This window comes from Hydra vulgaris, chromosome 10 (genome assembly GCF_038396675.1).
Source record: "Hydra vulgaris chromosome 10, alternate assembly HydraT2T_AEP".
Classification (NCBI taxonomy): Eukaryota; Metazoa; Cnidaria; class Hydrozoa; order Anthoathecata; family Hydridae; genus Hydra; species Hydra vulgaris.
In genome coordinates, this window is record NC_088929.1 from 22,673,864 (window position 1) to 22,691,030 (window position 17,167).

At 28.8% G+C, this 17,167-nt stretch overlaps 1 protein-coding gene across 1 annotated transcript in view; it reads right to left on the reverse strand.

Annotated features, from left to right (window-relative positions):
* The window catches only part of LOC100199898 (replication factor C subunit 2), a 45,031-nt gene extending 28,683 nt beyond the window's left edge, over positions 1-16,348 (reverse strand). Inside the window, exons 1-2 of the mRNA XM_065807535.1 lie at positions 16,174-16,348; positions 4,653-4,722 (exon numbers count right to left, since the gene is read on the reverse strand). Of these exons, the coding sequence (XP_065663607.1) occupies positions 4,653-4,722; positions 16,174-16,280 (177 nt within the window). The 5' untranslated portion in view covers positions 16,281-16,348. The remainder of the gene's footprint in view (positions 1-4,652; positions 4,723-16,173) is intronic.
* Positions 16,349-17,167: the final 819 nt, after the last annotated feature.

The window sequence follows — 17,167 nt, forward strand, 5'->3', positions numbered from 1 at the left end:
TTTTTTTTATATTTTGTTTACATATATAAAAATCAACTTTTTATCATATATTATGTATATATTTTTTATATCTATACTTTTACTTTTATAATCTCAAGAAGGTAGGACTATATTTTATGTTTAACTGCAAAGACTATGTATTATATTACAAACATGTCTCCTTTTTATTATGTGATTTCTTTAGTTCTACATTGGTGTTTGACCAACTATCATTAGTTTACTTTGTGTAATATATATTTTTTATATCTATACTTTTACTTTTATTATCTCAAGAAGGTAGGACTGTCTTTCATGTTTAACACAAAGACTATGTATTATATTACAAACATGTCTCCTTTTTATTATGTTATTTCTTTAGTTCTACATTGGTGTTTGTATCCCAACTATCATTAGTTTACTTTGTGCAATAGTTTACTTTTGTGTAGTTACTTTTGAGTTTAGTATCATTGCAATAAATGTCTTTTTTTTCAGATTTAGACAATTTTTAACACTGCTCTAGAAATTAATGTAATATTCTCTAATAATGATTGTGTTATTCTATTTTTATGAGAGTTAGCAAAATCTTGCAGATTAATAAAATGATTTAATACTAGTGCTTCCATTAAGTACGCGTTGGGGTTTTTGTGGTTTAATTTAGGAGCTTCTTTAACTTATTTACAATCTTTTGGATACCACAGTCAACTTTGACTGTGGTATCCAAAAGAAACTGTTCCTAAGTGCTTCAAAAATTCTTATTTGCCTAGTTTTTTCCTCAAACATGAGTTCTTTGGAACTTGCTCCTTTTATCTTATTTACCTGATTCATAAACCTAATAAACATAATACCTGATTCATCTTGCAATCTTTTAAGTCATTTTTTAATTGTTATCTTGCTTTATAAACTTCATCTTTCTCTTCCAGCAACTCTAACTTAAATACATGCTCAACTTGTTTAATGGTTTCATGTTTACAGCTTTAATGTTTATATTATATTATATATACAAAAAAAGATACAAAATACTTTTATATCTTATTTAAATCTTATTCAATCTAATTCAATTTTTAAGAAAAAAACAAAAAACTTGAAGATACGAAATGCAAACAAAAAATCTTCTTCAAAAAATAATAGAAAATTTAAAGGTGAAAATATAATGAATAAAGACAAGAGAGCTTGGAGACCATTTAATTTGGTCAAAAATTTTAACTGACGCCATTATATTATTTAATAAAAACTATCTCTATCTTACGCCTGTAAAGTCTTCTTTTTTGACGGTTTGATTTATGTAGTTTTGTAACAATTTTTGTATCGTTTTTTATTAAACTTGAAGATGCTAACGGCTATAGGTCAGCAAAATATTGTAAATATACAATTATATCTAAATATATTTAAAACAAAATGTTTTTACGCAGCCTTCTTAATCAAATTCAACAAACATAAATATCATATAACAAGAATATGATTTTAAAAGATTTTAATTTTTGAAATATGATAAATTGACCATTTCATCAAAACAGTGCTCAGGGTTTTTAACTAACTGAGAATTTGATGACTAGAAATATTTTCAGGTATTGCAATTCGTGATCACGAATCCAGTTTTATTTTAAACTCAACACATTTTGCTTTTCAATTGCATTGCAATGTTTATTTTAATTTAAAGTCCATTTATTTATTTGTCAAACAGTTTGACAAACTTAAATCGAAACAATAAAAGCTAGATGATTATTTCATTCAATTTAAAACTAACTGTTCTCAAAACTGTATAATTTTTTGAGTTCTTTTGTTGTTTTAAAAACTTAAAAAATTATAGATCTATTCTTTTTTAATTAAAATGTTTTAATTCAGCACATTTTGTCTTTGTCATTTTTTGCTTACGCCCCTAAAGCAACAACAGCACTTAAATTGAATTAACTTTCTATATAATGACTTCAATATCTGCAATGAGAAAATGCACTTTCTCAAAAAATTAGTATTTTTGCTTTGCTGAAGAGCACAACAAGAATGAGGGAAATTGTATGATTTTGTATTATTTGTCTGTGGCTAATAAAAAAGCTACTGACTTAGAGCTCCATGTTAACAGTGAGAACATAAAAACCTAATCAAAGTGTCAGCATCATTAATAAAGTTTAGGCTCTTTTTTCAACCCAAAAACTCAAAAATATTGCAGAAAGCCCACGCAGCTGAAGCAACTTTGGCATTTTATACAGCTTTCCATCATTATTCTTACAACTCGTGGCCTGCACAGCTGGTTTAATGCACACATTATTTGAAGATTCAGAAATTGCAAAAAACACATGTGCAAAAAAAAAAAATGAGTCAATCATAAACCAGGTAAAAAAGGCCCCCACACTGTTGATCAACTAGTGAAATTATTAGAGAGCATTTCGTGTTTCTGTCTTTCCACTGATTCTACCAATCACGGTTCACAAAAAATATTTCCATTCATTATTAAATACTTTGACTGGAAGGCAGGTGATATTCAAACTAAAATTCTCATGTTAGATAACACATCGAATGAAATCTCTGAAACTATATCACAATACATTTTGAAAACACTCCAAACATGAATTCAAAGTGTGTTGCTTTTGCTGGAGACAATACTAATGTAAATTTTGCAGGCATTAATTGAAAAGTAGGCAAAAATGTGTTCTTGTATTTGAAGGAAGCTTTAAAAAATGTTGGTAGGAGTTGGATGTCCTGCTCACATTTTGCACAACTGCATTTAAGATGAAGCAGATTTAATGAAGAGTGGTGTTGAAACCGTTGTCTTAAAAATATTCAATTATTTTTCTATATAGAAAATTAAAATAGCAGATTGCTGAGGTAGTTTGATGTTTTGAAAATATACTTTCTTTCTGTAGATCAACCACCTGTTACAATAAAAATATTTTTGAGAATAAGTTTTCAGAAGCTTATCTATGGTTTTTGCATTCCTTGATGTCTGTCTTTCAAGTGAATATAACAGCAATTGAAAGGTAAGAAACTCCAGTTTTAGAAGTTATGAAACTTCCTCCCTCTCTATCTTGGAAGTTTTAAAAGGACGGTTAAATGAAACATTCATATTGCTTAAAGATAGAAATATATTAGGAAAGTGACAGAGAAGAATATTATAGTTGCTTAAATGGCTGATTTTTTAATAACAAAATTTTATAATAATAAAATGTATAAAAAATTTGCTTTTTCGAAAGATTTTAAAATATCCATTCAGACTAAAGTTAACTTCTGTTTGTTGGCAATTAAAAGTGAACTGCATTTGATAATAAATGAACAAAAGTAAAAAATTCAGTCTTAATAACTACCATGCAAATTTAATTGTTGAATAAATCAACTTTTGATCTTTAGCTTGCTATTTTAGTTTACATGGGGAAAATGAAAAAATGAAACATAAACTTTTTCCTGAAAGATTTGTTTCTTTTCCATATTCTTTTTGACTTTAAAAATAATAAAAATAACAGTTACTATAATAAAATTAATAAAAGTTTTGTTAAGATTTAGTTATTTTTTCACTTTCTTTAAAGTTTAAAAAAATCCATAGTAAATGTAACTTATTAAACATAATTTGTTCAAATTATACTAAATGATTAAAAAAATGGAATAAATTTTTTTAAATGTATGTTTTTTAATCAAAAAAATATATTATTTTTAAAATTACGTTTACCGTAATTATTTCTTCTTTAATTATCTTTAATTTAAAAGGTGCCTTAAAATCACTTTAAAACTTGTTAACCTTTAGCAAAAGTTGGATGAACAGATTTGCTAATATTTAAGTCAAAATTTTAAAATCAAAATAATAATAAATACGTTTATGAAATGCTTGTTTCTTATTTGAATTTTATTTGTTATTTGAATGTAAGATGTAAAACTATATAAGTATAATTTTGGCCTATAAATTGATTTTCAGTGCTTGAATATAGTTTATAGCTTTGTCAACATTTTCCATTTTTCAAAAATTTGCTGTATTTTTTTACACAAATTTGCACGCATACAAAACAATACTATAAATAAAAATCCAGTATTTATATTTATATTGTGTACTTGCATTCTAAACACACAAGGACAAGATCGAAACAATTTGAATAGATTTAAAGTAAAACAAGATTTAATAAAAATTTATGCATGCTCATGTCCTTCATGCATTTTATCCACATCCATATTGTAATCTATTACAATTGTTTGTGGCAATATATAATGGCTACAACTGACCAAAATCAAAACTGGTTCAACATAACATGATGAACAAAACTGATTTGACAAAATTTTATTTATAGTGAATTATTTAACCCATGAAAGTGCGGAAACCAAAATGCCAAAGCAATGATGATGATGATGAGATGATGATGATGATGATCTTGATTATGATGAAAAAAAAGTTTTTTTTAGCTATCTTAGTTTTATTAATGACAAAAATTAAATATAATATTATAAATATGTATATAAATTCCATTATAAATTAAAAGCATTCTACTTTAAAAAATATTCTTGAATTATTAAAATTATAAATTGAATTATAAAATTTATTGAATTATTAAAAAAAAGGAAACTGGAATTTTTAGTGAGTTCCTGTAAAAGAAATAGATAATTTTTTTTTTTTTTACAAATTAAAGCATTTGAGATTTCAATTTTTAAATTCAGTATTTATAAAAGTTAACAATACATTATATTAATATATAATAAACCTGCAGTCTTTTAACTGTTTCTTCATTTCCTGTAATATCTGTGAGTTTCAATGGGCGATACTTTTCTACCCTAAATAGAAAACACATTTAAATTTTCTATAAAGATTTAAGAAATGTTATCTAAAAAAACAAAAAAACATTCAATATCCACCAAAACGTGCAAATTCTAGATATGGCATATTTTTTTTTTTAATTTGTTGGACTTCTTTTTTTTTAAAAAAAAGTTCTTAAATAATTCGGTCTTAAATAATTCTTAAATAATATCGGTCAGGTTATCCTGCTACTGGTAACATGTGACCCAGTACAATCTGCTTCATGTCCTACTGCCTTGTAGGATATGCCATTTTAGGCAAAGGCTAGGAGATACCAATTCCAACTTAAAACACCCCCTGCCTTGGGGCTCTTGGTTGAGTAAAGGCTAGAGACGGTGTCTTGATAAAAATACTCATCTTAGGCAGATGTGAAATGCATACGGCTACTGTCTTGTAGAAAGCCTCCTAGGCAAAGACTTTAGGGGTAAACAGATTCTATCTGTTGACCAGCCTCGCACCCCTTCTTCATCTATTAGGCTGGCGCAGATGTATTTTCAATACATTGTTTCCAGTTTAGGATGTTGAATGCTGGATCTTCTTGACTCAATGCATGGGATTTGCTTGTGTCTCTGATTTTATGACTAGGCAACTCATTCTATTATCTCCTAATGAGGGTACAGCTCTAAAACTCAGTTTTATGGTTCTGAGGCCGGCTGGTAGTCAGGTTTCCCAAACTCTGTGGAAGCTCTCAGATAGGCTGATTAAATCAACAGCTGAAAAATATCAAAGCATTAACAGTGCCATGTTGCACATGGATGTTGTCCCTGTTTGTACTTTTAGTGAGCATTGCCAAGGCCACATTTGGAGCTCTTTGCTACCGCTTAGGGATTATTAATAGAAATAAGGCAATTGCTTGGGCTATTAAACGGTGTTCTGAGTACTATCTATGCTTTGAGTCAAGTTCTTCAATCTAATTTTAAAATAAATAAAGTACCAAAAACTATAAAACACAAAAAACCATCATCATCACCTAGTTCTCTAAACCTATCATTCACAAATATTAGTGGTCTTCGAAGTAACTTTTCTTCTGTTGAGCCTTATCTCTTGCAAAGTTCACCAGACCTACATGCTCTTTGTGAGACTAATTTGAGTTCAACTGACTCATCTTGTGATCTTAGTGCTGATGGTTATCTTCCTTTAATTTGTAAAGACTTTAATAGTCACATGCTTGGCCTGGGCATTTACATTCATAAAAATTCATCCATTTGTCGTGAAAAAGGTTCAAATCCACAGACTATTCTTTCATGTGCTTTCATTTAGCACCATTTCACTATATTGCCTTTCTATTTGTTCTATATGGCTCTCCTTCATCTCAAGACTGCACTCTTTTTGATGTTATTTCAGATCATATTGATCAAGCTCTCTCTCTTTATCCATCAGCCATTTTAGTTGTTGTCGGTGACTTTAATGCTCACCACTCTGAATGCCTTGGCTCTAGTGTCAGCAATTCTGCAGGCATTAAAGCCATTAGGCGTTAAACTTTTGCCTTGCTCAATCCCTAACTCAAATAGTCAACTTTCCAACTCCCTTTCCTGACAATCCGAATCATTTACCTTCTTTACTCGACTTATGTCTTGTATCTGATCCTAGTCAGTGCTCAGTTTCTCCACATTCACCCTTAGGTGCTTCTGATCAGTTTGATCTCTCTAAAACTAATATCTCATTCTTCTTCATCACCTGAATCCCCCTATTATCGTAGCTCTTACAACTACCTTAAAGCTGACTAGGATTCTTTCCGTGATTTTCTTCGTGATGGCCCTTGGGTAGAAATCTTTTGTCTTCCAGTCGACAAATGCGCATCTTACATAACTTTGCGGATTCAGGCTCGCATAAAATCTTTTGTTCCTTTTTGATAATTTGAGGTCAAGCCTCACTCTCCTCCATGGTTTTCCTCACACTGTGCTGCTGCTATTGCCAATCGAAATAGTTACTTCCATATTTATCAGCAAAACAATTCTCCAGAAAACAGACATCTGTTTATTACTGCAAGAAACCATTGTAAAAAGGTTTTGTCTAATGCCAAAGCCTGCTATTCTCAGGTCATGAAATCTCGTATCTCATCTCAAAAATTAGGCTCTCGTGACTTGAGAATCTTTAATAGTAATAATAATAAGGGCAAATCTTCAATTCCACCTTTCTTGTATGGTTCAGACTTTGTCACCTCACCTAAAGACAAAGCTGAATTGTTTGCTAAAAACTTTCATCAATATCATCACTTGGTTCCACTAGTTGCGTTCTACCTGATACTGCCAACAAACAGGTTGATCCATTGCTTGACATTCGTACAACTTCAGCTTCTGTATCTAAAGTGATTTCCTTAGACTCTTCTACAGCCTGTGGTCCAGACAACATACCTGTTATAGTCTTGCAGAAGTGTTCTCCGGAGCTATCGTCTTTACTTTCAAAACTATTCAACAAGTGCTTATCAGAGTCTTGTTTTTCAGCCTACTGGAAAGTGGCATCTGTTATCTCTATTTTCGAAAATTCTGGAGAGCGATCTGATTCGTCTAACTACCATCTCATTAGTCTTCTTCCTATCATAAGCAAAGTTTTTGAATCTTTAATTAACAAACACTTAATTTCTCATCTTGAATCTAATAACTTTCTGACCATCAATATGGATTTCTATCTTCTCGTTCTACAGCTGATTTGCTAACAGTAATAACAGATAGGTTTTATCGTGCATTAGATAAAGGTGGAAAGGTTAAGGCTATTGCTCTTGACATTTCAAAAGCTTTTGATAAAGTTTGGCGTGCTGGTCTTCTCCATAAGCTTTCATCTTATGGTGTATCTGGTAACATCTTTAAGATTATTGAATCCTTCCTTTCCAATCGTAGTATAAAAGTTGTCCTCGATGGACAGCACTCTTCTTCTTATTCTGTAACTTCAGGGATTCCTCAAGGTTCTATCCTTGGCCCTATACTCTTTTTAATTTACATTAATGATCTTCCAGACATTCTCACATCTAAGGTGGCATTATTTGCTGATGATATTACCATTTATTCTTATCATGATAAGAAGCCAACACTCTCTGATTGCTTGGAGGGAGCATTTGAACTTGAAAAGGATCTCACTTCTGCTACAGCACGGGGCTCACAGTGGCTGGTAAACTTCAATACAGATAAGACTCAATTTTTTTCAGCCAATCGTTATCGTAATAGTTCAGATCTTCCTCTATTTATGAACGGTGATGTACTCGATGAGTCATCTACTCCTTATCTTCTAGGATTAACTCTTACTTCCAACCTTTCTTGGAAACCATATATCATATCAGTTGCAAAATTAGCATCTGCTAAGGTTGCATCTCTTTATCGAGCTCATCACTTTCTTACTTCGGATTCTATTCTCTATCTTTATAAATCTCAAATCTGGCCTTGTATGGAATACTGTTGCCATATCTGGGGCGGATCTTCTAATGATGCCCTTTCTCTTTTAGACAAGGTGCAAAAACGCATTGTAAACATAGTTGGACCTTGCAGCCAACCTCCAACCATTATCACATCGTCATAATGTTGCTTCTCTTTCTCTTTTCTACAAATACTATAATGGGCACTGCTCTAAAAAGCTAGGGTCTCTTGTGCCATCAACTAAAATTCATTCTCGTGTTACTCGTCATTCAAATAAGTCTCATCCTTTTTCTGTGACTGTTCCTAAGTGCTCCAAAAACCCTTATTTTTCTAGTTTTTTTCCTCGAACATCAGCTCTTTGGAATTAGCTTTCTTTATCATGCTTTCCTGATTCATATAATTTGCAATTCTTTAAGTTGCTCATCAATCGTTATCTTGCTCTACAATCTTCATCTTTTCTCTTTTAGTAACTTCCAACTTTAATTAGTGGCTACTTGCAGCCTTGTTGGAAGCGAAGATGTTTAAAAAAAAAAAAAAAAATGTTGTTAAATAAAGCATTGGAAAAATTTTATTCCAAGAAGCATATAATTAAAATTTTTTTTACAGTGGCTCTGTAAAGACATATAATATAATTCATATATATCATTGGAGAAATTAACAAAACTTAAGTAAATAGCAACTTTTACCACCAAAAAGAAAATGTTTTAAAAAGATTTGAATATAATTTTCACTATTAGAGTCTGAGAGTTTCAAAAATGTTAAGAAACTTCAAGCGCCATAGAAAAAAATGTAGAGGTCTTTAGAAAAATATTTAATTTTTGAACACAAAACTGTTATGCATAATGGCAGAAAATAACTCCAGAATTTCGGATTTAAAAATAAAAGTTTCAAAAATTCCTAAAGTAATGCATTTTATTCTTTCTATAAAGTTTAGCAGACTAGGTTATTTTGTTTTTTAATAATAAAAATATATTTCAACCAAGTTAACCCTATGACTCAAAACATATTTTACAAGATTTTACAAAAACATCTAAATTAAAATAAAAATAAGTTGTAAATTTTAGCTTGTCTATTTTTGCTTTGAACTTGTTTACGGACTGTGATTCAACCACTGAAGTATGCAGTTTGTTCCATAACTTTAATACTCAATTTGTTTAGAAATTTTCAAGATCATTTTTGAAATAGATATCTGTAGGTAGTGTGATGATCTGGTCTTCTTAAAAAAGCTACTTTATAATTTATATTTATATATCTATAGCATTTAGAAAATTTTATTATATAGAGTAGTCGAATTCAAAGAGCATAATCGATTTTTATATGATAAAGATGTCATATTTCCAGTATCAATTTTGTTGTGCTCCTTTCTTCGTTTTCTACAATATTAATATCTTTCTTCATAGGTGACCAAACTTGAATTGCATAATAGGTATAGCCTGAAGAGGCATGCTGGCCCCAGAGACTATGGGGAAATCTCACATGAGCCTTAGGCTTTTTATTTTAGAGGGGGCCTTTTGGAAAAAAAAAAAATTTAATATATACTTTAAATGATCAACAAACTATTTTTTATTCACTTTATTTAAGCTTTCACAAATTAAATTCTTTAATCGTCTGATTTGAAGTGTTAACTTAAAATGCAACTTTGAGTGCTAGTATATTAATGTTTGCATAATAAAATGCAATCATAATTAAAATCAACCTAAAAAATAATTGCAAAAAAAAATTTTTACATCACAAAACTACTTTTTAACAATAACAATTGTAAAAAATTAAATAAACTGGGTCAAAGGTTGAATTAAACAACCATGATGGTCAGGTGGGAAATCGTGATCCCAAAATTATTAATTAAAAGAAAGAAACGACTCTTTAAGTTGAAGTCTCAAGTTTGTCATCTGACCTTTATATGCAGTCAAAATATTATCAAAATGATAAAAAAATGATTAAAAAAATTTGCTTTCCTAAAAAGTTTTACTATTAAACCTTAAAAAAATCTCTATTACTAATTATAAAAAAAAAAAGTAATTTAAGTAAAATTTAGTTCCTCTAACAAAATAAATTTAGTTCCTCTAACAAAATAAATGCTGTTAGACTAATTAAAGTTTTTTAAATGAAAATTCCAAATTATTACATCAAAAATTATGCAAAAAGGTGATTTCAAAGCATGAAAATAATTTTAAACGACAAAAGAAAAAAAAAGAATCTGGTTCATGTTTTTAAATAATTTTTCTATATTTTCCTAAACATTCAACCTTCTATCATGATTACCTCTTTTTAAGCAATAATGTCAATGCTGATAAAAACCAGCCATTTTTATAACGCAATCTACAATTTAAGGAGCCCATCTGCAAAACGCGCTAAGCCACAAAAATAAAAATTTTGAGTTAATTTCATTTCCACATTCTATATGCTGATATCTATCATCTATTTAAATATTAGACCAATTAAAAAAATCTTTGATCCTAAAAATGGACAAAGAAAATATCAATGTCTGCAACTAAGAGTAGCATAGTTTTTCGTTGTTTTCTCAAAATCAGTTTACTCGAACTTAGCACATTTTGCAATTGGGCTCCTCATTTGCTTTGGCTACGGTTGACTTAATTTGAGCTTTAATTTTAAATCTTCTTTTTTTTTTACAACATCTTCACTTCAAACAAGGCTCCAAACAACCACTATTAGAGTTGAAAGTTATTGGAAGAGAAAAGATGAAATTTATAGAGCAAGATAACGATTGATAGACGAATTAAAATATTGCAAACTATATGAATCAGGAAAACAAAATGAAGGAAGCAAATTCCAAAGAACTGATGTTCCAGGAAAAAACTGGATGAATAAGAATTTTTAGAGCACTAAGCAACAGTCACAGTAAAAGGATGAGACTTAATAGAATGATGAGTATCACGAGAATGAGTTTTAGTAGATGACACAAGAGACCCTTAGATCAGTGCCCATTATAGTATTTATAGAAATTAGAAAGAGAAGCAACATTATGACGATGTGATAATGGTTGGAGGTTAACTGCAAAAGTAGGTCCAACTGTTTACAATGCATTTTTGCACCTTGTCTAAAAGAAAAAGGGCATCATTCGAAGATCTGATTTATAGAGATAAAAAATCTGAAATTAGTAAGAAATTGGCAAGCACGATAAAGAGACGCCTCCTTAGCAGATGCTAATTTTGCAATCGATTTAATATATGGTTTCCAAAAAAGATCGAAAGAAAGAATTAATGAAGATGAAGGATAGACGACTCATCGAGTACATTACCATTTATAAATATAGGAAGATCTAGATTATTGCAATAATGAATAGCTGAAAAAAATTGAGTTACATCTGAATTGAAGTTCACTAGCCACTGTGACCCCCATGCTTTAGCAGAAATAGTCTGTGGATTCAAACCTAGTTTCCTGACGAATGGGTGAACTCTTACGAATGTAAATCCCCATACCAAGCATGTGAATTGTGAAATTTTGTGAAATTGATACTCCTAAACTTATTCTATATTTATATTGCCCAAAAGTATATAAATTTTTCATATTTAATTAGCCTATGTGCACAATCTTGCACTTATCTAAATTTAATTTAATCTTCCATATTTTAGGCCATTCTTCTATTATGTCAATATCATTTGATAGCTTTGAACTATTACTTCTTTCATCTAATATTGCAATAACTTTGCTATCATCTGCATATAACTCGCATGGATTTTAAGTAAAGAAAACAAATCATTTATGTAATGATTAAACAATAGCAAACCAAGAACAGATCATTGTGGGACACCACTTGTGACCTCTAGCCATAATGAATTAACAACACTATATATAATATAAAATATTGATTTATGTGTTCTGTAATATTTTTTTGGATATGCTATTATATTTTCTTCGAATTCAATAGCTTTAATGAAGTTTTTTATTTGTTTTGGATTTTATATATAAAATTTAATATACAAAATTATTACTCTATTTAATATACAAAAGCTTTTTTTACTATAGTTTTTTTGCTTGGCAGCTTTGTACTCCAGCCATATACTTTTTGCAACATTACGCCTAGCAGCATTGCACTTCATTTTAACATCTTTAATGCCTTAATGTCTAGATAATAACCATAATTTGTTTTTTGATTAAATACAAAGGTTTAACTTTTTAGTTTTTTATATGGTATATTTTCTTGACCTGCTATATTGAAATGTTTAATAAAAAAATCATAAGTTTCATCGATATTCATATTTGTAAATATAAATTCTGTACCTAAATGATTAAAATAATTTTCTTATTTCAACATTATTTCCAGCTTTATATAGAAAACATTTTAATCCAATATTTAAGTTATAACTTTGTTTTATTAAAAAGTTCCATTCAATAACATGATGATCTCGGATTTCATTGCCTAATGGTGATATTTTAAAGACGATTTTAATCGTCAACAATCAATAGATCTAAAATTTGTCAATTCCTCATTAAATTTTTAAAAAGATGGTTACTTGATTATTTTGTACAAAATGTGTTCCTCCAAACAACTAATAAAGTTTTCTGCTTGTTTGTTCATGTATGATATACTGTAATTAGACCACGATAATAAATTATAATTAAAATCTCCATAATTAAATATGAGAACTTCTTTTGTTGAATTAATATATTTATAATTTATTAAAACAATTGAGAACCTTAAGTTATTTTCTGAGAAATTCAATGATGTATAAAGGACGTATCTCTCATTAATTAAAAATATGATATAATTGAGTTTTTACATTTTGTGATGGCAAGAAATGACAAGGGCTAAGTTAACCCATAGAGTGAAAAAGGTAAAGATATTAAGTGGTCCAATATTGACATAAAAAATGCAATTTCAGCTATTGAAATAATGTCACAACTGCTACTATACAATTCAGTATTTACTGGTTAAACTATAGTTAAATCAGTTTAGTGAGTTTAAGATCAGTATGGTTATATCAGTATAATTGGTTTAAGATCAGTTACCAATCTGATGAGTAAAGGACTATTAACAAAACATATTTAGACAGTTGTCAAAACAAAAATAAAAATTATTAGAAGAGTAGGTAAAATTATATGAAAGCAAAAAAGACACATACACAGTACCCAAACAATACTTACCAACATAAGAAAATATACTTCTTTTAAAAAAGTAAAAATGAACAAAGGTATAAAAAAGTATTATTTATCGATGGGTTAACCAATTTAGAAATCAAGTTAATTGAAAAAAAAAAACAATTTAAGAAATATACTTCAGATTGATGATGATTGATGCCATAAAACACAATTTATAATTTAAGCACATAACTCTTTTAGAAAAATGCTCATTCAATCAGCATAATGAATATTTAGTTTTGCAAAAGCCTAATGTCTGTAACAAAAGTAGCAACATATAACCATTGCATGAAGTTTTGCAAGAAACTTTTGATGGTTTTTTGCAATTTGGAATATGGATATATGCCAAGCTGCAGATGGAATTTAAACCTCTGAAAAATATTGCAATAAGAAGTACAAAACACCTTTAATCTCATACATCAGGAAAACATAAAACAATAACCATTATTAATGTTGTAAATGCTGCAGTCTGCAGCATTTAATCTATTCTATTCTATTATACAGCTATGGAGTCACAAAACCACCTGCAGCCTGCAGGTAGTTTAGTGCCTCCACATTTGATAGCAAAAGGTCATGAATTAGTAAATGGTTATCTTGGAGTTATTGTTGACAAGTCAAATTTGTGTAGCCTTGGATCTAACACTTATAGTTAATAATATTATTCAGTGTTTCAAATGTGTGACATTTGAAACACTGAATAATAATAATATTATTCAGTGTTTCAAATGAATTTCAACTTCTGTATCTAAAATGGCTATGACATCCCACTATAAAGTATATAATGAACTCAAACTGAAAAAGAATTTATGCATAAATAAAATAGATGGCTCTGTTCCAATTTCAATTAAAACCTTAGTTCTTTGTTTTCTAATTTTAAATGAATCCATTGTTTCATAAACTTTCAAATGAAACCAGCTGGTCTAGTTACTTGGTCAATGAAACCACCTTTCATTGTAATCTGATGCCAAATGAAAGCATTGTTCTGCCTAGTCTGACAATAATTCAATATTTTACAATAAACTTGGCTAATAATAGTGACAATCACATTTTACATTTTCTATATTGATATAGAAGTTCATGTAATTAGGACAGGACTTTTTTAATACCCTAATTCAAGGCACATGATCACATCTCTATTATAATTACTTTGTATTAATATAGGTATAATGACATGAAATATAAAAGTCAATCATGTAGAAGGGTTTAAAAGTAAGTGGCCCAAGGTAAAATAAACTTTTTTTTAATTGTACCTAGGGGCACCTGCTATTGCACCTAGGGCCACTCTCAAAAAATAAGGTTATACAACTCCATTAATTATATAACTCCATAATAAAATATATGACACCATAATAAATAGACAACAAAGATAGTAACATAAATTTTATTAAAAACTTGTTTAATTTTACATTGTTTTTAACAAATTTATCTAGCGTTACTTTGAATTTTCAACATTGTTAAATCTTGATAGTTTTTATAGTACCTAGGGCCATAAAGTTTTTAAGGAAACTATATGGCCCTAGGTACAAGATTTGATAGCATTATGAAAAATAACATCTATTATTAAACCCAAATTGAGATAAAACTTATCAAACATCGAATTTAGTACTAAAGTAACAAACAGTAAAATATACAATAACCTACAGCAAAGCTTTTTCTCTGGGATTGTTTTACAATATAAAATACCAGCAGCCAAACTTTACTGGACCATCAAAAAGCATTTTACGATAATAACTTGCTCTGGCAACACTCTCTGAGAATCAAAATAGGATCAAAAATTTATATTTTGAATAATCAAACACCTGACTCCTGATTGAGAAGCATAACTTAGAACTTTATAGTTTTTAAATAAAGTGGGGTGGCCCTAGGTACAAGGAGGCTTTAGGTACAGGAACTTCCTCTACTAGCAATTAAAAAAAAAATCAAAGAAAGGTTCAAAATTATTCTGCATTAAATTCACAAGAAGCAATGCAATCTAAATTGGATAATGAGTAAAGGAAAAAAAAAATGCCACAGCACCGGAAAATAAAAAATTGAAAAAGCTAAAATCAGAAAAAAACAAGAAAAAAACAAATAAATCTAAAAAATATATAATTCAATTCAAAAGAGATACAATCCCAAATCAATACAATCCCAAAGTTGTTAAAAATCGACATCTCTTCAGATAAACAAAAAACATGTAAATCAGAAAATGAAATTCTTTCACTTAAAAATACAACTAGTGATTTTATAGATAAGTAGATGTTTAATATTAGTCTATATTGACAGAAATTATAGCTACTTTATACGAATGTTTATTATCCATGTATTGACAAACATATTACTATATGCAAGTTTCAATTTTATAACAGCTGTGAAATGGCATTAGCTGTGAAACAGCTAATGCTATTTTTTATTTAAAAAATTGTTTTTGGTTCAAGTCTATATAGTAGTGGTAAAAAAAATTTTTAACTACCGTACCGTTTCCTAATTTACTGGCTACTAATTGGTCTACTAGGACATTAATTGATACAAAATTGAAATCTCTGCCTAAATACATTTTTCTCTAAATGAAGTAAAATTTAGAAGAAAAATGTATTTAAGCAGAGAAACTATGACTCTCTTTAGGTGAAGAAGTTTGTCACTAATATAAAAGTAAAGAAATATATGCTCTGTTAGAATATGGATCCTTCTCGGCTATGAATAACAAATTTGTAGTCATTATGTGGCTATTTTGCTCTATATTATGTCATAGATAAAATTATTGTACCATCAATTTTAATAAATTATTGTTTGTATGTATTATTACTACTATTTTGAAATATTCTTACTAATAACAATACTTATGCATAGTGATATGAACTAATATTATTAAATTACTATGCACTTTTTACTATTAAGTTGATAATGTCAGTTTTACATACAAGAAAAACTGTCATTATATGTATCATAAAAAATGAAGAATATGAAAATATATTTAGAAGTCTTTTATTCGCAAAAATATACCATGGAAGCTCGTAAGATTTTTTATCTGCTGAATCATTTTTTTTTAAAGTCGGGACACGTGAAGATTTTTCAAATTCGTCAACATCCATTTTTTGGTCAACATCCATATTTAATGTTTCGCGCAAAAAAAAATTTAAAAATCCGACATTCGCCTATAATAAAAAAAACTGTTTAAACCAATGATATATTAAAAATAACTAGATGTCTAACTGCCGTAAATCGGCATAAGAAAAAGTGAAGCAAAAATCGGCCATTATGGGGGGCAAAAATCTTTACGCTCTTTATCAAAACAAAACAAATACGAAGCTTAAGATTGTTTAATTTAATGTAATCAATAAAAAATCGATACACAGATATCTGAAAATTTGATGTTATTTTGATTTAAAATTTAATAATTAAGTAAAATATGCTTTTTTTTTTGTTAAACATTTCAAAATCATACTTATTGCATGTTTTTTTGATTTTAAAATTTAACATTTAACTCAAATCTTAGATTTAGTTGGATTTTAATCTATAATCTATTAACATTTTATGCACCTGTTGGTCATTAATTACCCTCTGCAGTAATGCTAGGAGGTATTATAACATAACTGCAAGGTAAACAGAGTCAAAAATTGTTATGAAACATTTTATAAAACTGTTTTGACTATTAACTAAGCTCTGTGTGACACAACTTAGAGGTTCCTTCTAGAAATGTTAGAATTTTATTTATGGTTAAAAACTTCTTGTTATCATAAAAATCATTATTACTTTTTTCTATAATTGATTTACTGTCAATAATTTAATAAATTTAGTTCAATGTTATGTTATAATCTAGTAAGGTTTTCAATACAAAAAAAGCTCCATAGGTATTCAGGTATATAAAGAATATCTTTCCTTTGAAATACAAGTCTTTCAATATAAATAACAAATCAAGAAAAGTAACAGTTAATAAAATTTAATTTAATATTTTTATTTATAATATTTTCACACACACACACACACACACACACAC